At 44.2% G+C, this 24,391-nt stretch overlaps 2 protein-coding genes across 2 annotated transcripts in view; one reads left to right on the top strand and one right to left on the bottom strand.

Annotated features, from left to right (window-relative positions):
* LOC121540804 (unconventional myosin-IXAa) overlaps positions 1–24,391 on the top strand; it is a 228,503-nt gene that overhangs the window by 30,224 nt on the left and 173,888 nt on the right. The window lies entirely within an intron of this gene.
* LOC123481961 (E3 SUMO-protein ligase ZBED1-like) lies at positions 14,534–16,652 on the bottom strand. Its single transcript, XM_045207876.1, has 3 exons — positions 16,324–16,652; positions 15,149–15,777; positions 14,534–15,064 (listed from the first exon to the last, which is right to left on the bottom strand). Exons 1-3 carry the CDS (start codon positions 16,607–16,609, stop codon positions 14,933–14,935), a joined length of 1,047 nt encoding a protein of 348 aa, XP_045063811.1. The 5' UTR covers positions 16,610–16,652; the 3' UTR covers positions 14,534–14,932.

Below are 24,391 nucleotides of genomic sequence, written 5' to 3'. Positions count from 1 at the left end.
CCTCACTTGTACTGTACAGGACCTTAGAATATCTCTTAGGGGTCTAGGCCGGGTTACTGTACAGGACCTTAGAATATCTCTTAGGGGTCAGGACCTTAGAATATCTCTTAGGGGTCTAGGCCGGGTTACTGTACAGGACCTTAGAATATCTCTTAGGGGTCAGGACCTTAGAATATCTCTTATGGGTCTAGGCCGGGTTACTGTACAGGACCTTAGAATATCTCTTAGGGGTCTAGGCCGGGTTACTGTACAGGACCTTAGAATATCTCTTAGGGGTCAGGACCTTTAGAATTTCTCTTATGGGTCTAGGCCAGGTTATTGTAAAGCACTATGTGACGACTGTTGAAAAGGGCTAAATACATCAGATTGATCGACTGATTGAATAGTCACTGTAGGTCAGAATCATCTGAGTTTGAGAGCAACAAAGAGAAGATAAGAAGAGGATGCTCTGGCTAGCGTTCCATTCATAGACCTCGCTACTGCAGGAAATGACAAAAGAGCCAAATGTGTCACACTGGTGCTGCGTGACAATTCAGTGGAAGTGAGGGAGAGCGGTAGACGTACCGTCACGCTGTAGCAGAAACAGAAGAGGGCCCTGAATAGGTCTTCCTCTTCCCCTACCAGAGTCATTGTTCTGGGGGATATGGGGAGGCTACCAGAGGGGACTAGTGGAGCCTGACTGGAGCTATTTCCTTAAAACACGTATTTGTCTCTTGTACGTTTGGATGCATGTGCAGTGGTGTAAAGTACTTAAGTAAAAATACTTTAAGTAGTTTTTTGGGGTATCTTTACTATTTATATTTTTGACTACTTTTACTTCACTACATTCTTAAAGAAAATGATGTGCCTTTTACTCCATACATTTTCCCCTGACACCCAAAAGTACTCATTATATTTTGAATGCTTAGCAGGACAGGAAGATGGTCCAATTCACACACTTATCAAGAGAACATCCCTGGTCATCCCTACTGCCTCTGATCTGGCAGACTCACGAAACATAAATGCTTCGTTTGTAAATGATGTCGGAGTGTCGGAGTGTGCCCCTGGCTATCCGTAAATAAATAAAAAACAAGAAAATGTTACAGTCTGGTTTGCTTAATATAAGGAATTTGAAATGATTTTTACTTTTGATACTTAAGTATATTTAAAACCAAATACTTTTAGACCTTTACTCAAGTAGTATTTTACTGGGTGACTTTCACTTTTACTTGAGCCATGAATAGGATGCATTTCATTTGTCTTCATCTCTTAAAAGTGAATCATGAACCGACCTGCCAACAACTCCGCAAACAAAATGCATCTTAGTACGGAAATGCCTAGCTTGTCGATTCTGTAGCATACTGTAAAGTCAGTCTCCTTTGTATAATGAATGAGCGGAGAGCCCATGTGGCTATGTGACTCGTCGAGAGGTCAAGGCCCTGATATTTGCCTCTCAGCATTGCCGTGTTTACAAGGCCATAAACCAAGCCTGTTGGAGCATGGACGTCTGGTCGGGCAGCATTCCTCTTATTAACAAAGGCAAACCACTGGCCTCTCCAGGGCAAGGCTGGAGGAGTACAGGTGATGACTTTGGACTTCGTGTGGAACTGGGTTTGTTAGATGTGGTGCTCCCAATGTACATTTTTTTATTTTTTTTATTTTACCTTTATTTAACTAGGCAAGTCAGTTAAGAACAAATTGTTATTTACAATGACAGCCTACACTGGGCCGATCCCGGACGACGCTGGGCCAATTGTGCGCCGCCCTGTGGGACTCCCAATCACGGCCAGGTTGTGATACAGCCTGGAATCGAACCAGGGGGTCTGTAGTGACGCCTCAAGCACTGAGATGCAGTGCCTCAGACCGCTGCGCCACTCGGGATCCCCTGTTCATAGCACAGCCTTATGGAATACCATTGGAATTACCTATGTAAGTAGAGTGTAATTTGTAGATGTTAAGTTGTGTTGGGTTAGTTGGTATGTGCAGTGGCTCATAGGGACAAAATTGATGTTTCTGTGTAAGTGGAATGACCTTGGAGTCCATTACAGTGTATGCAGGGCACAGTCTGATACCCTTCAAACCTTCTTCACTCTATCTTTTGCTGACCTTCCTTCCTTCCTTCTGTAACGTCCACTCTTCCTTCCTTCCGTAACGTCCACTCTTCCTTCCTTCCGTAACGTCCACTCTTCCTTCCTTCCTTCCTTCCTTCCTTCCTTCCTTCCTTCTGTAACGACCACTCTTCCTTCCTTCCGTAACGTCCACATTCCTTCCTTCTGTAACGTCCACACTTCCTTCCTTCCGTAACGTCCACACTTCCTTCCTTCCGTAACGTCCACACTTCCTTCCTTCCGTAACGTCCACACTTCCTTCCTTCTGTAACGTCCACTCTTCCTTCCTTCCGTAACGTCCACTCTTCCTTCCTTCTGTAACGTCCACTCTTCCTTCCTTCCGTAACGTCCACTCTTCCTTCCTTCCTTCCTTCCTTCCTTCCTTCCTTCCTTCCTTCCTTCCTTCCTTCCTTCCTTCCTTCCTTCCTTCCTTCCTTCCTTCCTTCCTTCCTTCCTTCCTTCTGTAACGACCCCTCTTCCTTCCTTCTGTAACGACCACTCTTCCTTCCTTCCGTAACGTCCACTCTTCCTTCCTTCCGTAACGTCCACTCTTCCTTCCATCTGTAACGTCCGCACTTCCTTCCGTAACGTCCACATTCCTTCCTTCTGTAACGTCCACACTTCCTTCCTTCCGTAACGTCCACACTTCCTTCCTTCCGTAACGTCCACTCTTCCTTCCTTCCGTAACGTCCACTCTTCCTTCCTTCTGTAACGTCCACTCTTCCTTCCTTCTGTAACGTCCACTCTTCCTTCCTTCCTTCCGTGACGTCCACCCTTCCTTCCGTAATGTCCTCTCTTCCTTACTTCCTTCTGTAACGTCCACTCTTCCTTCCTTCCTTCCTTCCGTGACGTCCACCCTTCCTTCCGTAACGTCCTCTCTTCCTTACTTCCTTCCGTAACGTCCACTCTTACTTCCTTCCATGGTGTCTGAAGCGTCACACAAAGTCAAGCCCACAGAGACTCGAAACGCTGCAGCGTCTGAACGTGTTACTTTCGTTGCGTGTTCGCTGGGAAGTTAAACTGCCGCTGTCAGATGCGGGGCCTGAAATGTGTGGACAAACACGCAATTCAACATCAATCAATCAATCAATCAATCAAATTCATTTATGAACCCTTTTACATCAGCAGTTGTTACAAAGTACTTATAAAGAAACCCAGCCTAAAACCCCAGAGAGCAAGCAATGCAGATGTAGAAGCATGGTGGCTAGGAAAAACTCCCTAGAAAGGCAGGAACCTAGGAAGAAACCTAGAGCGGAACCAGGCTCTGAGGGGTGGCCAGTCCTCTTCTGCCTGTGCTGGGTGGAGATTATATGTCAGTTGGTTTTTCATCCCCCTGCTGACTGTCAAATTCCATCCTTTGGAATGGCACGCCACGCCACGGGAAATGATTGTGGACAGGATGGTTGTTTTTCTTGTTCTCGATGCACAGTGCCCGATGTCGTTTGAGGTGCTGTAGCCATGTTCTCTTCGTCTCAGAGCCGGTGACTTCATCTCAGTGACACTGTAGGACAAAAGCCAACCTGCTTTTCCACTCTCTCAGGCATGAGTCTAGATGCTGACCTGCTTTTGTCCATCCATAAGCATGGAAGGTCGTTCATGGATGTGAAACTATTCTGACAGGTCTGCAGAGAGAATTCACTGAGTAACCACCAGCATAGTCAATGTTCTAAGATAACCAGGGGTCCTAGTACCCCTGGTTGGGAACCACTGATGTAGTGTACTTGTGTTGTTTTCAAGGGTTGACGTTCTGAACTCTGAACTCTCAAACTATGGTACTATCTGCAGAGCCAATGTCATGTCACTTTTGTTTAAAAAGGCCCCACATCCACATGCGCAAACACACACACACACACACATCCTGCAGGTCGTGACATGTTTGGTTCCGCCCTGTCCAACACTGTGAGGGCTGTTATTAGGGCCAGATTTGGTTCCCTTTGATCTCTCCAAATGGCTTGGCCTGGTCATTAATTCTAGCATACAAATTGTGCATGAGCAGCTGTCAGTCCAAAAGTATTACTCAGCTCGGAGCTGCTTTGGGTCAAAATGTAACAAATGGAAATGAAAACTGACTTGAAGGTGGACTGATATTGATTATGGACTATGAGTATGGAATCAGGGAATGACACGAAACTGAACATAGGTTTTACAAACAGGAAACTGATGGAGAAATATAAATGGTTTATTTGCCTGTGATGTATCTCACCATTGTTGGAAGGACTGTTTACATACAGTAACTCTTTGTGTATTTTGTCTTATCGTAACTGTGCCTTATCAGCATATTCTTGTTTTTTGATGGAGTTAGGCCATAGTCAAGGAATGTATTGTGTTATGTTGTATTTGCTCTGATACAGTGATATGTCCCGTGTAGCTCAGTTGGTAGAGCATGGTGTTTGCAACGCCAGAGTTGTGGGTTCGTTTCCCATGGGGGACCAGTATGAAAAAAAATAATTATGCACTCACTAACTGTAAGTCGCTCTGGATAAGAGTGTCTGCTAAATGACTAAAATGTAAAAATGATAAGAAAGGATTTACTCTTAGCGTCATAGCTTTTCTGGATCCCTTTTTTTCTTTTCAGCTTTTATGAATCCCTTTTCTAAATTATTTCAACTTCTGTGGATCCTGAAATCCCCCCTTCCTTCCGTAACGTCCACTCTTCCTTCTGTAACGTCCACTCTTCCTTCCTTCCTTCCGTAACGTCCACTCTTCCTTCTGTAACGTCCACTCTTCCTTCCTTCTGTAACGTCCACTCTTCCTTCCTTCCGTAACGTCCACTCTTCCTTCCTTCTGTAACGTCCACTCTTCCTTCCTTCTGTAACGTCCACTCTTCCTTCCTTCCGTAACGTCCACTCTTCCTTCCTTCCGTAACGTCCACTCTTCCTTCTTTCCGTAACGTCCACTCTTCCTTCCTTCTGTAACGTCCTGAAAATCAGGGAATGACACGAAACTGAACATAGGTTTTACAAACAGGAAACTGATGGAGAAATAGAAATGGTTTCTTTGCCTGTGATTTAATTTGCCATTGTTGGAAGGACTGTTTACAGACAGTAACTCTTTGTGTATTTTGCCATCACGCCTCGATTCGAAAACCCGAAAAATCCACATGTAATAATGTTTTCATCCCCAATTAAGTTTCTCTTAGTCATAGAAAATGGAATGTAAGAAGGGGAGGAACCTTGCACCCTTCCCTTTGGTCCACATTGAACCATTTATCTTATGGTTTCCTTCTTGTCCTTCCACACTCCTGGCTGCAATGTTCTGCACTGACGGCTTTAGACAAAAATTCCTACTGCTGATTGCCTGAGTTAAAATGCAGAAACGGCACTTCATTTTTCTCTGCAGATGTTGAAGATTATTACGGCTGTCACGAGCGGCTCACTCGAGATCCAATTTCAAGCAGTATTTTAGTGAACCGAAGAGATGACTCAGAATACTCACAGATCAGGGTTGTGAGTTTATTCTCATTCGTATTCTACTCACGGAGCTGAATTGGTGTTTCTGTACGTACACTTCGCTGATCTGAGGCCTGTGATGTGAGCCTTGTCAGGTGTTCTCAGGCTAAAGCTCCATCAGTCAGGCTGATCTGAGGCCTGTGGATGGGAGGTGTTCTCAGGCTACATCAGAACAGCTCCGATGAAGGGAGGGAAGAATAGGCCTTTTTGATTTACTGTATTGACCTGTGACTTCAAAAAGTGTCTAGTCTGAAAGCTTGTTGAGTGTTTTGAATATATTTTACAGTAGCTAGATTGGTAGGCACACCACAGGGACATTTCCGGGTATAGGTTACTGTACATGTCATCTAGATATTGGCTGTAGACAATACACACAGGGTCCCAGGAGAGCAGTGTGAACAAAGGAGCTGATCGTGGACTACAGGAAAAGGCGGGCCGAACAGGCCCCCATTAACATCGACGGGGCTGTAGAGGAGCAGGTTGAGTGTTTCAAGCTCCTTGGTGTCCACATCATCAACGAACTATCATGGTCCAAACACACCAAGACAGTTGTTAATTGTCACGACAACACCTTTTCCCCCTCAGGCGACTGAAAAGATTTGGCATGGCTACAGAGGGTAGTGCATACGGCCCAGTACATCACTGGGGCCAAGCTTCCTGCCATCCAGGACCTATATACTAGGCGGTGTCAGAGGAAAACCCCAAAAATTGTCAAAGACTCCAGTCACCCAAGTCATAGACTGTTCTCTCTGCTACCGCATGGCAAGCGGTACCGGAGTGCCAAGTCTAGGTCCAAAAGGCTCCTTAACAGCTTCTACCCCAAAGCCATAAAACTGCTGAACAATTAATAAAATGGCCACCCGGACTATTTATATTGCCCCCCCCCCCACCCCTCCGTTGTTACAATGCTGCTACTCGCTGTCTATTATCTATGTATAGTCACTTTAACCCTAACTACATGTACAAATTACCTCGACTAACCTGTACCCCCTGTATATAGCCTCGTTATTGTTATTTTATAATTTTATTTATTACTTTAGTTTGTTTGGTAAATATTTTCTTAACTCTTTCTTGAACTTTATTGTTGGTTAAGGGCTTGTAAGTAAGCATTTCACGGTAATGTCTACACCTGTTGTATTCGGCACATGTGGCAAATAAAATTTGATTTGAATTGAGGGCAGTGTGTGTGTTTGTTTTTCTCTTCTCCTCAGGCTCCAGGCCCTCTCCCTCTCCCCTCACACTCTCTTTAAACGGCACTACATAGAAAACATTCTACTCGTGCAATGGATTACAGTCAACACATATATACACAGTCAACACATACAACCCTTTCATAGACCAAGTAAACTGGTTGTTTGGTTTTAGTGATGATGTGTCAGAGCCTGGCTACGCTCTTCGTAGCCATGGTGTCTCTATTCCAAAGGATGAAATGTTGATTCAATTAAATGGCTGTTTAGAGCACTTCCATAATGGTACTCGGTTTATACTGCAATCTAGCGCCATATTTGTTGTTAATTAACCTTGACGTGTAGGCTCACTTCTGCAATTGGCTGTAAAATCTACATATACGTGCAATTATCCCTTCATGTTTTTATTATTTTGCATTATTTCATCAGTGCTTTAATCACAGTTTTACGCTCAGTTTCACCTGTCCTCTGACTATGGTTGTCACAGAGCCAAACTGTTTCTAAACTAATCCACCAATTAGTTGACTTTGTATGGTATAGTATGGTGTAGTACAGTATAGTACAATATAGGGAGGGTGTGGACAATGTTTTCTATTTCTAATGTTTTTACTGTATTCTCTAAAACCTGTTAAGTAGGATTAGACTGGAGAGTAGAGAACCAATGTTAATGAGGATTAGACTGGAGAGTAGAGAACCAATGTTAATGAGGATTAGACTGGAGAGTAGAGAACCAATGTTAATGAGGATTAGACTGGAGAGTAGAGAACCAATGTTAATGGTTAACAGGACCTAAAGAGATGGAGTTTAGAAGATGGGCTTGCGGCTTGCTGTGAGTAGAGTTGGTCGACGTCTGGAATGGCATATCGTCCCATCGACCTGTCCGAACGTCGTTGATATACGACGGTATCGTATTTTTTGGGCGCGGGCGGACGGAGGGGTCGCGTGAAGGACGCAATATAAAGGACTGGAGTTACACACATTGGTTATGATTTGCTGCTTAGTCTAGGCTTGATGTAATTCTTCTCATTTAAATTGGTACAAAAGTCACAAACAATCTCAGTAAATCCCTGTTAAGAATAAAACGCTGTTAGGCATAGTTATTTTTTCTTTGGTAAAAGAAAGTCTCACTCAATCACGCTCATTGAACATGCCATCGGAGGAGATGTTGACCCACTGGCATGGTGGAGAGGGGAATGAAGGTCTTTCCACTCATGGCAAACGTCGCCCCAAAGTACCTGTGCATCTGTGCAACAAGCACTCAGTGTTTTCAGTACAGCAGGCAATGTTATCACTCCATTCCGAAGTCTTCTTAAACCAGAAAAGGTGAACATGCTGGTGAAACATTTAGGTAGACCTAAGACATGGTAAAACACAACTAGCCCTTATGGTTCCTCATTGCACTTTGTTATAAAAAAAACTGAGCGTAAAACTGTGATTAAAGCACTGATGAAATAATAAAAACATGAAGGGATAATTGCACGTATATGTAGATTTTACAGCCAATTGCAGAAGTGAGCCTACACGTCAAGGTTAATTAACAACAAATATGGCGCTAGATTGCAGTATAAACCGAGTACCATTATGGAAGTGCTCTCAACAGCCATTTAATTGAATCAACATTTCATTGTTTGGAATAGAGACACCATGGCTATGAAGAGCGTAGCCAGGCTCTGACACATCATCACTAAAACCAAACAACCAGTTTACTTGGTCTATGAAAGGGTTGTATGTGTTGACTGTGTATATATGTGTTGACTGTAATCCATTGCACGAGTAGAATGTTTTCTATGTAGTGCCGTTTAAAGAGAGTGTGAGGGGAGAGGGAGAGGGCCTGGAGCCTGAGGAGAAGAAAAGAAAACCTCCTTCCATCAGCAAGGGCATTGAAGATGAAACGTGGCTAGGTCTTTCAGCATGACAATGATCCCAAACACACCGCCCGGGCAACGAAGGAGTGGCTTCGTGAGAAGCATTTCAAGGTCCTGGAGTGGCCTAGCCAGTCTCCAGATCTCAACCCCATAGAAAGTCTTTGGAGGGAGTTGAAAGTCTGTGTTGCCCAGCGACAGCCCCAAAACATCACTGCTCTAGAGGAGATCTGCATGGAGGAATGGGCCAAAATACCAGCAACAGTGTGTGAAAACCTTGTGAAGACTTACAGAAAACGTTTGACCTGTGTCATTGCCAACAAAGGGTATATAACAAAGTATTGAGAAACTTTTGTTATTGACCAAATACTTATTTTCCACCATAATTTGCAAATAAATTCATTTAAAATCCTACAATGTGATTTTCTGGAATTTTCTTTCTCATTTTATCTGTCATAGTTGACGTGTACCTATGATGAAAATTACAGGCCTCTCTCATCTTTTTAAGTGGGAGAACTTGCACAATTGGTGGCTGACTAAATACTTTTTTTCCCCACTGTACAGTGGGGAGAACAAGTATTTGATACACTGCCGATTTTGCAGGTTTTCCTACTTACAAAGCATGTAGAGGTCTGTCATTTTTATCATAGGTACACTTCAACTGTGAGAGACGGAATCTAAAACAAAAATCCAGAAAATCACATTGTATGATTTTTAAGTAATTAATTTGCATTTTATTGCATGACATAAGTATTTGATCACCTACCAACCAGTAAGAATTCCGGCTCTCACAGACCTGTTAGTTTTTCTTTAAGAAGCCCTCCTGTTCTCCACTCATTACCTGTATTAACTGCACCTGTTTGAACTCGTTACCTGTATAAAAGACACCTGTCCACACACTCAATCAAACAGACTCCAACCTCTCCACAATGGCCAAGACCAGAGATCTGTGTAAGGACATCAGGGATAAAATTGTAGACCTGCACAAGGCTGGGATGGGCTACAGGACAATAGGCAAGCAGCTTGGTGAGAAGGCAACAACTGTTGGCGCAATTATTAGAAAATGGGAGAAGTTCAAGATGACGGTCAATCACCCTCGGTCTGGGGCTCCATGCAAGATCTCACCTCGTGGGGCATCAATGATCATGAGGAAGGTGAGGGATCAGCCCAGAACTACACGGCAGGACCTGGTCAATGACCTGAAGAGAGCTGGGACCACAGTCTCAAAGAAAACCATTAGTAACACACTACGCCGTCATGGATTAAAATCCTGCAGTGCATGCAAGGTCCCCCTGCTCAAGCCAGCGCATGTCCAGGCCCATCTGAAGTTTGCCAATGACCATCTGGATGATCCAGAGGAGGAATGGGGAGAAGGTCATGTGGTCTGATGAGACAAAAATAGAGCTTTTTGGTCTAAACTCCACTCGCCGTGTTTGGAGGAAGAAGAAGGATGAGTACAACCCCAAGAACACCATCCCAACCGTGAAGCATGGAGGTGGAAACATCATTCTTTGGGGATGCTTTTCTGCAAAGGGGACAGGACGACTGCACCGTATTGAGGGGAGGATGGATGGGGCCATGTATCGCGAGATCTTGGCCAACAACCTCCTTCCCTCAGTAAGAGCATTGAAGATGGGTCGTGGCTGGGTCTTCCAGCATGACAACGACCCGAAACACACAGCCAGGGCAACTAAGGAGTGGCTCCGTAAGAAGCATCTCAAGGTCCTGGAGTGGCCTAGCCAGTCTCCAGACCTGAACCCAATAGAAAATCTTTGGAGGGAGCTGAAAGTCCGTATTGCCCAGCGACAGCCCCGAAACCTGAAGAATCTGGAGAAGGTCTGTATAGAGGAGTGTGCCAAAATCCCTGCTGCAGTGTGTGCAAACCTGGTCAAGACCTACAGGAAACGTATGATCAAAGGTTTCTGTACCAAATATTAAGTTCTGCTTTTCTGATGTATCAAATACTTATGTCATGCAATAAAATGCAAATTAATTACTTAAAAAATTATACAATGTGATTTTCTGGATTTTTGTTATAGATTCCATCTCTCACAGTTGAAGTGTACCTATGATAAAAATTACAGACCTCTACATGCTTTGTAAGTAGGAAAACCTGCAAAATCGGCAGTGTATCAAATACTTGTTCTCCCCACTGTGTGTGTATATATATATGTGTGTGTGTGTGTATATATATATATATATATATATATACACACACATACATACATACATACATAGATACATACAGTGGGGAAAAAAAGTATTTAGTCAGCCACCAATTGTGCAAGTTCTCCCACTTAAAAAGATGAGAGAGGCCTGTAATTTTCATCATAGGTACACGTCAACTATGACAGACAAAATGAGGAAAAAAATTCCAGAAAATCACATTGTAGGATTTTTAATGAATTTATTTGCAAATTATGGTGGAAAATAAGTATTTGGTCAATAACAAAAGTTTCTCAATACTTTGTTATATACCCTTTGTTGGCAATGACACAGGTCAAACGTTTTCTGTAAGTCTTCACAAGGTTTTCACACACTGTTGCTGGTATTTTGGCCCATTCCTCCATGCAGATCTCCTCTAGAGCAGTGATGTTTTGGGGCTGTCACTGGGCAACCACTCCTTCGTTGCCCGGGCGGTGTGTTTGTGATCATTGTCATGCTGAAAGACCCAGCCACATTTCATCTTCAATGCCCTTGCTGATGGAAGGAGGTTTTCACTCAAAATCTCACGATACATGGCCCCATTCATTCTTTCCTTTACACGGATCAGTCGTCCTGGTCCCTTTGCAGAAAAACAGACCCAAAGCATGATGTTTCCACCCCCATGCTTCACAGTAGGTATGGTGTTCTTTGGATGCAACTCAACATTCTTTGTCCTCCAAACACGACGAGTTGAGTTTCTACCAAAACGTTATATTTTGGTTTCATCTGACCATATGACATTCTCCCAATCCTCTTCTGGATCATCCAAATGCACTCTAGCAAACTTCAGACGGGCCTGGACATGTACTGGCTTAAGCAGGGGGACACGTCTGGCACTGCAGGATTTGAGTCCCTGGCGGCGTAGTGTGTTACTGATGGTAGGCTTTGTTACTTTGGTCCCAGCTCTCTGCAGGTCATTCACTAGGTCCCCCCGTGTAGTTCTGGGATTTTTGCTCACCGTTCTTGTGATCATTTTGACCCCACAGGGTGAGATCTTGCGTGGAGCCCCAGATCGAGGGAGATTATCAGTGGTCTTGTATGTCTTCCATTTCCTAATAATTGCTCCCACAGTTGATTTCTTCAAACCAAGATGCTTACCTATTGCAGATTCAGTCTTCCCAGCCTGGTGCAGGTCTACAATTTTGTTTCTGGTGTCCTTTGACAGCTCTTTGGTCTTGGCCATAGTGGAGTTTGGAGTGTGACTGTTTGAGGTTGTGGACAGGTGTCTTTTATACTGATAACAAGTTCAAACAGGTGCCATTAATACAGGTAACGAGTGGAGGACAGAGGAGCCTCTTAAAGAAGAAGTTACAGGTCTGTGAGAGCCAGAAATCTTGCTTGTTTGTAGGTGACCAAATACTTATTTTCCACCATAATTTGCAAATAAATTCATTAAAAATCCTACAATGTGATTTTCTGGATTTTTTTTCTCTCAATTTGTCTGTCATAGTTGACGTGTACCTATGATGAAAATTACAGGCCTCTCTCATCTTTTTAAGTGGGAGAACTTGCACAATTGGTGGCTGACTAAATACTTTTTTCCCCCACTGTATATGTGTATATGTATATATATGTATGTTTAAACTTCCTATTTGATTAGTCCATCTTGGAACCGTTTGTTGTCTCCTATTATCACTATACTATGTTATCATTTAGGCTATTCGCAAACAACTTTCTGTTCACTCCGTTATGCCCATAGATTCATTTGATGGTTGATCATGAAAGAGTAGGCAATATGCATATATTTTGCTCTGCTTTGGTGTTCTCAGCTCTTTCTACAATCTACATTGTTCTCTTGCATTATGTTAAACATATTTATTGAACATTTAGGCTACAGGGAATAGGCCGTTTGGCATGTCGCCCTGCTGTTCTCCGTTTGGCATGTCGCCCTGCTGTTCTCCGTTTGGCATGTCGCCCTGCTGTTCTCCGTTTGGCATGTCGCCCTGCTGTTCTCCGTTTGGCATGTCGCCCTGCTGTTCTCCGTTTGGCATGTCGCCCTGCTGTTCTCCGTTTGGCATGTCGCCCTGCTGTTCTCCGTTTGGCATGTCGCCCTGCTGTTCTCCGTTTGGCATGTCGTCCTGCTGTTCTCCGTTTGGCATGTCGCTCCCTGCTGTTCTCCGTTTGGCATGTCGCCCTGCTGTTCTCCGTTTGGCATGTCGTCCTGCTGTTCTCCGTTTGGCAGGTCGCCCTGCTGTTCTCCGTTTGGCATGTCGCCCTGCTGTTCTCCGTTTGGCATGTCGCCCTGCTGTTCTCCGTTTGGCATGTCGCCCTGCTGTTCTCCGTTTGGCATGTCGCCCTGCTGTTCGCCGTTTGGCATGTCGCCCTGCTGTTCTCCGTTTGGCATGTCGCCCTGCTGTTCTCCGTTTGGCATGTCGCCCTGCTGTTCTCCGTTTGGCATGTCGCCCTGCTGTTCTCCGTTTGGCATGTCGCCCTGCTGTTCTCCGTTTGGCATGTCGCCCTGCTGTTCTCCGTTTGGCATGTCGCCCTGCTGTTCTCCGTTTGGCATGTCGCCCTGCTGTTCTCCGTTTGGCAGGTCGCCCTGCTGTTCTCCGTTGTGCGCTGCCAGACTCCATTCAAATGCAAAGGCTTACCCATCGTTTGTGACATCACAATGTCATCTCCATCGACCATGGCTGTCAATCATCGTCGATATACGATGCTTCCGTAATGTTGCCCCAACCCTAGCTGAGGCCACAGCGAATAGAGAGAGAGAGAGAGAGAGAGAGAGGACTGAGAAAGAGTGTTTCTATGGAGGGCCTTAGAGAAAGAGAGAGTGCTTTTATGGGGGGGCCTAAGAGAGAGAATGTTTCCATGGGGGGCCTTAGAGACTGTCTTATACTGGGAGGAGAGGAGCTTAAATCGATACAATACCCCACTGTGGGCTTTCTCTAATGCAGTCACTCCATTAAGGCGTGGTGGTGTGGGTCTTGTGGAGGAGAGGGATTGAGTGTTTGGGTGGAGGAGAGGGAGTGAGTGTTTGGGTCGTGGAGAGGGATTGAGTGTTTGGGTGGTGGAGAGGGAGTGAGTGTTTTGGGTGGTGGAGAGGGAGTGAGTGTTTTGGGTGGTGGAGAGGGAGTGAGTGTTTTGGGTGGTGGAGAGGGAGTGAGTGTTTTGGGTGGTGGAGAGGGAGTGAGCGTTTTGGGTGGTGGAGAGGGAGTGAGCGTTTTGGGTGGTGGAGAGGGAGTGAGCGTTTTGGGTGGTGGAGAGGGAGTGAGCGTTTTGTAAGGCTGAACGATTTTGGAAAATAATCTAATTGCGATTTTTTGCCCCCAATATTGCGATTGCGATTTAATATGCGATTTAATTTATTTATCCTTTTTCCCCTACAAAACATAATGAATGATTTAAATATGACCAACACAATAGTATATACATTTAGTGTGAAATGTTCTTTCCCATAGGCTGGGTCTATTTGTTAGAATTAAATTCAAACATGTATGACTTGAAATAAATGACATTTTTATTGAACTGCTCATTACAGAAACATCTGTGGCTTTGCCACTGTGCATTTAAATAATTTAAACAAAGGCATGAACTTTGTAAACACTGTGTGCAAAAGGTACAGTCTTAAGAAAAAATTTTTTTTAAATTGTATGTATCTTACTGCTCCCAAGTCAGTAACATTTCACACAACTGAAACAAGGAATTTGCTTTGAAAATATTTTGTAAAATCAAAGTAAATAAAGTTATAAATAAAAAATGAGAAATGCACTTTTAATTTAGACAAACTATTTTTTATAAACGATTTGAATATTATAATATAAAATAGATGAGCCTCACTTATCTCAAGTACACAACAATAACACACCACACAGACTAAAGTTCACTACGAGTATGGCACTGCCAGCCATACTTATCCAACAGTTCTGTTCTCAGTGGCTCACAGGTTTTTTGCTAAGAAAACCAGAATATTGACTTTTTCTGGCTTCAAGGATGAGCGAGTGCAAGTCACAATATTCCCTCCTGTGCTAAAAAGACGCTCTGAGGGAGCGCTTGTAGCAGGTACACAAAGATACTTGCGTGCCATGGTGCACAACTGTGGGTAGCTGATCTTGTGCACCCTCCACCAAGCCAATGGATCATCTTCTCCATCAATGGTAGGAGTCATCAGGTAATTGTTTATCTCTGCCTCTGCGACATCTTCAAGATTTACAGGCAAAGAAGGAGAGGCTGAACTGGTCTTGAAAAAAACTGCCAAGAGACCTCTTCGTCTTTTCCCCCAAGGACTGTGCACTTTGAGGCATCTGAACAGTTTCAGTACGAGACCTCTTCTCCTATTAGATGAAAACAACAGCCATTAGTTTTCCAGTTAGATTTTACAGAAAATTTTTGTTTTTGTGAAATACATAATTATTTACCCAATGATATGTACGTTGTGCCAAGTCTACTATCTCTGTCTTCAGACGAGTCTTGATAGCAGGGATGTTGTCTGTACTGATGTACTGTATTTTGAACCTAGGGTCCAGGAAACAGGCAACATCCAAAAGCTCCTGGATGTTTGGGTCTCCATATTTGTTATTGAGGTATGCTAGGACTTTGGTTTTTATTGATTTAGTCAGGTCAGTGTCCTCAGCATCTTCAGCCAGGACTGATGTGGCAAAAAGGTGGAGAACTGGCTTGAGGTAGGAGATGCTTACATACTCCTCTCCAGAAAGAGCATCAGTAAACTCCAGTAGAGGATGCAGTGCCTTGTGAATCGACTCCAACACGTCAATATCCTGCCAGGTTGGGATAAGGGAGCGTGCATATCGATCTCCAGACAATACCTGAGAAATGGCTTTGGCCTGTTCAAGCACTCTGGCAATCATCATTTCTTTAGAACCCCATCTTGTTGGGCACTCCGTTATGAGGTTGTGCTCAGGGAGTTTGAGCTCTCTCTGTGCCTCCGTCAGGGCTGCTTTCTTCTTCCAACTGTGGGAAAAGTGCCCCACCAGCTTCCTGCACAGTGCTGTTGCCCTTGACACTCTGTCATCTTTGAGTGCATTTTCTAAAAGAAATAAAAAGTAGTGTATTACACACAATTTGAGTTTTGATACAAGGCTCTCACTATTACACACTCAAATTAGCTGTAATTCTGAAATACACACATCCACAACACATCCTCTCTCTCTCTCTCAATTCAAAGGGTCTTTATTTGCATGTCAATTCTCTCTCTCTTTCTCTCTCTCTCTCTCTCATAAACACTAAAAAAACATGTAAAAAACAAAAACAAGAAAAGAAAAAAAAATGCAGGTGGGCATTCCACCACAGACAGACATATGATATAAGCAAGTAAAATGAATTTACATATTAGAAAAGGAGTGGAAGTATGAATTTATTTAATCCCATCCGATTTATATAATATCATTTATATATATTTGTATATTCAGCTTTACTAATCGACGATCTCTCTCTCTCGCACTCACACACACACACACACACACACACACACACACACACACACACACACACACACACACACACACACACACACACACACACACACACACACACACACACACACACACACACACACACACACACGATAACTTACCAATGGCAAGATGTAATCTGTGGCCAAAACATTGGAGCCTCGTCCATTCATTAAGCCGCGCAGCAAGCACCATATTCGACGCGTTGTCCGTCGTGATGCAGACGTGATTCTCCTCGTGGAGATCCCAGCTGACAAGCCCTTCTCTCAGGCCGGCTGCAATATTTTCCCCTGTGTGATCGTCTGGGAAGTAGGTAGTTTGTAGGCAGCGAGCTCGGAGGTTGAAATCTTCATCAATAAAATGGACTGTAAGACTCTGGTACGGCTCAGCTGTGCGGCTTGACCACATATCAGTAGTGCTAGCAAAAAACTCCACCGTTTTAAGTTCCGCGGCGACTTTCTCTTTGCACTTTTGTACAGCTCCGGTATGGCAGTCTGACTGAAGTATGTGCGGGAGGGTATACTGTAACGTTTATCAAGCGTATGTATTAATGCCATGAACCCAGGCTTGGTCACCGTGCTGAGAGGCATCATATCTTTGGCTATGAACTCGGTTATTGTCCGAGTGATTTCTCCGTGCCGTTTTGAATTACGTTCATACGGAGTGACACTTTCGAACATTTCTGTCAGTGATCCCTGTCTTGAGGTATTTGGCTTGTCTCGCGCACTGATGCTCGGCATTTTGGTCATACAACTGTCATGCATTGATTTGTGGTATTTTTTAAGTGCTGAAACAGGTTTGTAGTGTTACCCCGTGAAGTAGCAATCGGAGCACGGCATGCTCTGCACAACACCTGATGCTGCTCAGCATCTTCTTTTTAAAACCAAAATAGTTCCACACCACCGACGTGCTGTTCCTCTTCGATATTAAAGTATCAGCTGTGTCAGTTTCTGACTGTTCCGTCGAGCAAGAGGCCATTGCGCTGGACAGCATGAAAAGTCGCGTCACGTGACCACCTCAAATCGCGCACGTTGCGATTAGAAAATCGCGTTCAGTCAAATCGCGATATTATCGCGAATGCAATTAATCGTTCAGCCCTAGCGTTTTGGGTGGTGGAGAGGGAGTGAGCGTTTTGGGTGGTGGAGAGGGAGTGAGTGTTTTGGGTGGAGGAGAGGGAGTGAGCCTGATATCAACCCTAATGTTACCTTAGCCTGATATCATCCCTGACATTGATGTATTCCACTACCTTCAGGATCTCATTCCCCACCACAATAGTTAGTCAGCGTATTTCTCAGTGGTCTGACTGTCTTCTCAGACCGCTCTCTGAGAAGACGTTCTGTTGAACAGGTAAAGCTGAAGGGGGTGTGGTCTTCCGTGGTGAGGGACTTTACTCAAACATTTCAATAAGGAAATTCTAATGTCAAAGTCACTACTGTATTTCACTAAAAACGGAAGTAGCCTACTATCTCGCCAAAGGTGTCTTTTCTCTCAAAACAGGCCGATGTGTGAGGCTGTACTTGAATGCAGAGGTTGGGTGTTTATTTCCATTGTATGCATGAGAACACAAACTGAAGGGGTTGTTTGCTGACTTTACTGAGGGAGAGACAGAAGCATGCAGGATGACTGGGTTTCAGTTGGTGGTTGGTTGAAATCTGGGATCTTTGGCCAGACTTTCTGGTATCAGCCTACGCCTCTCTTTTTCTTTCAGTCTCTCACTCACACACACACACACACACACACACACACACACACACACACACACACACACACACACACACACACACACGCACACACACACACACACACACCATGTTCCTTCCTACAGTGAGGGAAACAAGTATTTGATCCCCTGCTGATTTTGTACGTTTGCCCACTGACAAAGACATGATCAGTCTATAATTTTAATGGTAGGTTTATTTGAACAGTGAGAGACAGAATAACAACAAAAAAATCCAGAAAAACACATGTCAAAAATGTTATAGATTGATTTGCATTTTAATGAGGGAAATAAGTATTTGACCCCTCTGCAAAACATGACTTAGTACTTGGTGGAAAAACCCTTGTTGGCAATCACAGAGGTCAGACCTTTCTTGTAGTTGGCCACCAGGTTTGCACACATCTCAGGAGGGATTTTGTCCCACTCCTCTTTGCAGATCTTCTACAAGTCATTAAGGTTTCGAGGCTGACGTTTGGCAACTCGAACCTTCAGCTCCCTCCACAGATTTTCTATGGGATTAAGGTCTGGAGACTGGCTAGGCCACTCCAGGACCTTAATGTGCTTATTTTGAGCCACTCCTTTGTTGCCTTGGCCGTGTGTTTTGGTTAATTGTCATGCTGGAATACCCATCCACGACCCATTTTCAATGCTCTGGCTGAGGGAAGGAGGTTCTCACCCAAGATTTGACGGTACATGGCCCCGTCCATCGTCCCTTTGATGCGGTGCAGAAAAACACCCCCAAAGCATAATGTTTCCACCTCCATGTTTGACGGTGGGGATGGTGTTCAGTGGGGTCATAGGCACATTCCTCCTCCTCCAAACACGGCGAGTTGAGTTGATGCCAACTCGATGCCAGCTCGATTTTGGTCTCATCTGACCACAACACTTTCATCCAGTTCTCCTCTGAATCATTCAGATGTTAATTGGCAAACTTCAGACGGGCCTGTATATGTGCTTTATTGAGCAGGGGGACCTTGCGGGCGCTGCAGGATTTCAGACCTTCATGGCGTAGTGTGTTACCAATTGTTTTCTTGGTGACTATGGTCCCAGCTGCCTTGAGATCATTGACAAGATCCTCCCGTGTAGTTCTGGGCTGATTCCTCACCGTTCTCATGATCATTGCAACTCCACGAGGTGAGATCTTGCATGGAGTCCCAGGCCGAGGGAGATTGACAGTTACTTTGTGTTTCTTCCATTTGAGAATAATCGCACCAACTGTTGTCACCTTCTCACCAAGCTGCTTGGCGATGGTCTTGTAGCCCATTCCAGCCTTGTGTAGGTCTACAATCTTGTCCCTGACTTCCTTGGAGAGCTCTTTGGTCTTGGCCATGGTGGAGAGTTTGGAATCTGATTGATTGATTGATTGATTCTGTGGACAGGTGTCTTTTATACAGATAACAAACTGAGATTAGGAGCACTCCCTTTAAGAGTGTGCTCCTAATCTCAGCTCATTACCTGTATAAAAGACACCTGGGAGCCAGAAATCTTTCTGATTGAGAAGGGGTCAAATACTTATTTCCCTCATTAAAATGCAAATCAATTTATAAAATTTTTGACATGCGTTTTTCTGGATTTTTTTGTTGTTATTCTGTCTCTCACTGTTCAAACAAACCTACCATTAAAATTATAGAATGATCATTTCTTTGTCAGTTGGCAAATGTACAAAATCAGCAGGGGATCAAATACTTTTTTCCCTCACTGTATATGCTTCATGGTAAAGTTCTTGAAATAACAGTGTTTTTGTGAAAGCAGCAACTGAGCGACAGTTAAGAACCACCGTGACCTAGCGGTGAACTGAACCTGTAGTCAGATAATGGCCTCGGTCATTTCCATTTAAAAGGACCCACGAGTACCAACATGTGAAGTTCATAGGAGCATGTCAAATCTGTTGTCAAATGAAAGTCTATATATATTTTTTTTAATTAAGGCATACATACTGTATATTAGGAATAAGCAAAGGCTTTGATTTTTATATAAATGCAACATGCAAGATTTAGTTACAGTTCATATAAGGAAGTCAGTCAATTTAAATAAATTCATTAGGCCCTAATCTATGGATTTCACATGACTGGGAATACAGATATGCATCTGTTGGTCACAGATACCTTTTAAAAAAAGGTAAGGGCGTGGATCAGAAAATCAGTCAGTATCTGGAGTGACTGCCACTCCTTCGCATAGAGTTGATCAGGCTGTTGATTGTGGCCTGTGGAATGTTGTCCCACTCCTCTTCAATGGCTGTGCGAAGTTGCTGGATATTGGCGGAAACTGCAACACGCTGTAGTACACATCAATCCAGAGCATCCCAAACATGCTTAATGGTTGACCTGTCTGGTGAATATGCAGGCCATGGAAGAACTGCGAAATGTTCAGCTTCCAGGAATTGTGCATGATCTTGCTGAAATATGAGGTGATGGTGGCGGATGAATGGCACGACAATGGGCATCAGGATCTCGTCACGGTATCTCTGTGCATTCGAATTGCCATCGATAAAATGCAATTGTGTTCGTTGTCCGTAACTTATGCCTGCCCACACTGTAACCCCACCGCCACCATGGGACACTCTGTTCACAACGTTGACATCAGCAAACCACTCGCCCACACGACGCCCGATACAGTTGAAACCGGGATTCGTCTTTGAAGAGCACACTTCTCCAGCGTGCCAGTGTCCATCGAAGCTGAGCATTTTCCCACTGAAGTCTGTTATGATGCCGAACTGCAGTCAGGTTAAGACCCTGTTGAGGACAACGAGCACGCAGATGTGCTTCCCTGAGACAATTTGTGCAGAAATTCTTTGGTTGTGCAAACCCACAGTTTCATCAGCTGTCCGGTTGGCTGGTCTCAGACGATCCCGCAGGTGAAGAAGCCAGATGTGGAGGTCTTGGCCTGGCGTGGTTACACCTGGTCTGCGGTTGTGAGGCAGGCTTATTGTAGAACATTGGAGGCGGCTTATGATAAAGAAATGAACATTCAATTCTCTGGCAACAGCTCTGGTGGATATTCTTGCAGTCAGCAGGCCAATTCCACGCTCCCTCAAAACTTGAGACATCTGTGGCATTGTGTTGTGTGACAAAACTGCACATTTTAGAGTGGCCTTTATTGTCCCAAGCACAAGGTGCACTTGTGTAATGATCATGCTGTTTAATCACTTCTTGATATGCCACACCTGTCAGGTGGATGGATTATCTTGGCAAAGGAGAAATGCTCACTAACAGGGATGTGAACAAATTTGCACACACAATTTGAGAGAAATACGCTTTTTGCGCGTATGGAAAATTTCTGGGATCTTTTATTTCAGCTCATGAAACATGGGACCAACACTTTACATGTTGCGTTTATATTTTTGTTCAGTGTAGTTATAGTGTTTTTACTGATATCTATTTGGTTTATGAATTATTAAGTGATTAAAACTCTAAATTCTGTTACCAAATTGGTAACGGAATCTCCGAAAAATCTGTAACCTCTTGCTCTCCCTCTCTCGCTCTCTCTGCCTCTCTCTCTTCTCTCTCTGCCTCTCTCTCTTCTCTCTCTCTCCAGTTAATGTCACCTCTCCCGGCTCTTTTTTTTTTAGTTTTTTTTTTATCATTATTTTTTTTCTTCATTATTTTTTTTCTTCATTTTTTATTTATTTTTGGGGAATGTATCAGCTTAATATTGCAGATAGATTGTATCTTCTATCAATGTAATTGTCTGCATCACTTCCAATCCCCCACCTCTCCCGGCTCTTACTGAAACTTACCCATGACCCCCCCTCTCCATTTATTGTAACCAGCATCCTTATCCACTGAGCACCGACCGACACCGGACGTCCATGGACGTTGAATAGTAGTTGAAATTCAGTCAGTCCACCCTGCCCTTGATTTCTACGTCCACAGACGTCGTTTTTGGTCCAGTCCGGCAGCCTTGATTTGCCCGAAACATAGACTTCCATGATTGCTTCAGATTTGAGCACACAGTAGAGCACACTACAGTTGAGTACACTGTAATGTATTGAACTGTAGTGTAGTGAACGTTACTCTACTGAATTCTACTCTACTGTACTGAACTGTACTGAACTGTACTCTACTGTACTGAACTGTACTCTACTGTACTCTAATGTGCTGTGCTTTGATGTCCAAATGTGTGAAACATAGACATCTATGATTGGTTTAGATTTGGTCCAGTCCGGACCAACCAAATGTAGTCTTGTTTGGGGGCGGAGCTCATTAAAATAATAGTCAGTGTGTAGAATAATACCGAAATATGCAAAGGAGGATATTATATTTTTCTACCTTTTGTGTACCTACCTATTAAAGATACAATATGCAGAAATCGCTCCACCATTTCCTGGTTGCTAAAATTCTAATAGTTTGCCTAATTTCAGTTTATGTGACAAAACAAGCAATCATCTAACCATCTGATATATTTTCAGATATCTTTTATTTTCAGCTGTTAAATAGGCTGGTGTATAAAACCAAACGTAAAAGACGCAAAAACTAAATTTAAGAAGGGGAAGTATTGAAATAGTGCACATAGAACAGATCTACCGCTTCTTAGACTTGCTTTTAATGAGAATGACAGATCTATAACACACATTTCTATGTGAATTTGGTCACATTTTATTTGTCACATGCTCCGAATACAACAGGTGTAGACCTTACCGTGAAATGCTTACTTACAAGCCCTTAACCAACAATGCAGTTAGAATAGAGTTAAGAAAATAAATAAAGTTACACAATAAAATAACAATAATGAGGCTATATACAGAAGGTACCGGTACCGAGTCAATGTGCGGGGGTACAGGTTAGTCGAGGTAATTTGTAGGAAGGGGTAAAGTGACTATGCATAGATGAGTAGCAGCAGTGTAAAAACAAAGGGTGGGGGGTGTCAATGCAAATAATCCGGGTGGCCATTTGATTAATTGTTCAGCATTCTTATGGCTTGTAGGTAGAAGCTGTTAAGATTCCTTTTGGACCTAGACTTGGCGCTCCGATACCGCTTGCCTTGCGGTAACAGAGAGAACAGTCTATGACTTGGGTGACTGGAGTCTTTGACAATTTTTTGGGCCTTCCTCTGACACCACCTAGTATATAGGTCCTGGATGGCAGGAAGCTTGGCCCCGGTGATGTACTGGGCTGTACGCACTACCCTCTGTAGCGCCTTATGGTCGGATGCCGAGCAGTTACCATACCAGGCGGTGATGCAACCGGTCAGGATGCTCTCGATGGTGCAGCTGTATAACTTTTTTGAGGATCTGGGGACCCATGCCAAATCTTTTCTCTCCTGAAGGGGAAAAGGCGTTGTCATGCTCTCTTCACGACTTTCTTGGTGTGTTTGGACCATGATAGTTTGTTGGTGATGTGGACACCAAGGAACTTGAAACTCTCGGCCCGCTCCACTACAGCCACGTCGATGTGAATGGGGCCGTGTTCAGCCCTCCTTTTCCTGTAGTCCACGATCATCTCATTTGTCTTGCTCACGTTGAGGGAGAGGTTGGATAAGAGCGTCTGCTAAATGTCTTAAATGTAAATGTTGTTACCCTGGCACCACACTGCCAGGTCTCTGACCTCCTCCCTATTGGCTGTCTCATCGTTGTCGGTGATCAGGCCTACCACCGTTGTGTCGTCAGCAAACTTAATGATAGTGTTGGAGTCGTGCTTGGCCACGCAGTCGTGGGTGAACAGAGAGTACAGGAGGGGACTAAGCACGCACCCTTGAGGGGCCCCTGTGTTAAGGATCAACGTTGGCAGATGTGTTGTTGCCTACCCTTACCACCTGGGGGGTGGTCCGTCAGGAAGTCTAGGATCCAGTTGCTGAGGGAGGTGTTTAGTCCCAGGGTCCTTAGCTTAGTGATGAACTTTGTGGGCACTATGGTGTTGAATGCTGAGCTGTAGTCAATGAACAGCATTCTCACATAGGTGTTCCTTTTGTCCAGGTGGGAAAGGGCAGTGTGGAGTGCGATTTGAGATTGCGTCATCTGTGGATCTGTTGGGGCGGTATGCGAATTGGAGTGCACGTCCTGGTAATCCGTCTGGCCCTGCGGCCTTGTGAACTTTGACCTGTTTAAAGGTCTTGCTCACATCGGCTATGGAGAGCGTGATCACACAGTCGTCCGGAACAGCTGGTGCTCTCATGGATGCTTCAGTGTTGCTTGCCTCGAAACGTGCATAAAAGGCATTGAGCCCGTCTGGTAGGCTCGCGTCACTATGCATCTCGCGGCTGGGTTTCCCTTTGTAGTCCGTAATAGTTTGCAAGCCCTGCCACATTCGACGAGCATCAAAGCCGGTGTAGTAGTATTCAATCTTAGTCCTTTATTGATGCTTTGCCTGTTTTAATGGTTCGTCTAAGGGCGTAGTGGGATTTCTTATAAGCGTCCGGATTAGTGTCCCACTCCTTGAAAGCAGCAGCTCTAGCCTTTTGCTCGGTGCGGATGTTGCCTGTAATCAATGGCTTATGGTTGGGATATGTATGTACGGTCACTGTGGGGACGACGTCGT

The sequence above is a fragment of the Coregonus clupeaformis genome, chromosome 26 (assembly GCF_020615455.1).
Source record: "Coregonus clupeaformis isolate EN_2021a chromosome 26, ASM2061545v1, whole genome shotgun sequence".
NCBI lineage: Eukaryota > Metazoa > Chordata > Actinopteri > Salmoniformes > Salmonidae > Coregonus > Coregonus clupeaformis.
Note: the sequence above shows the minus strand (reverse complement) of the source record. Positions and strands in the feature narration are given on the sequence as shown.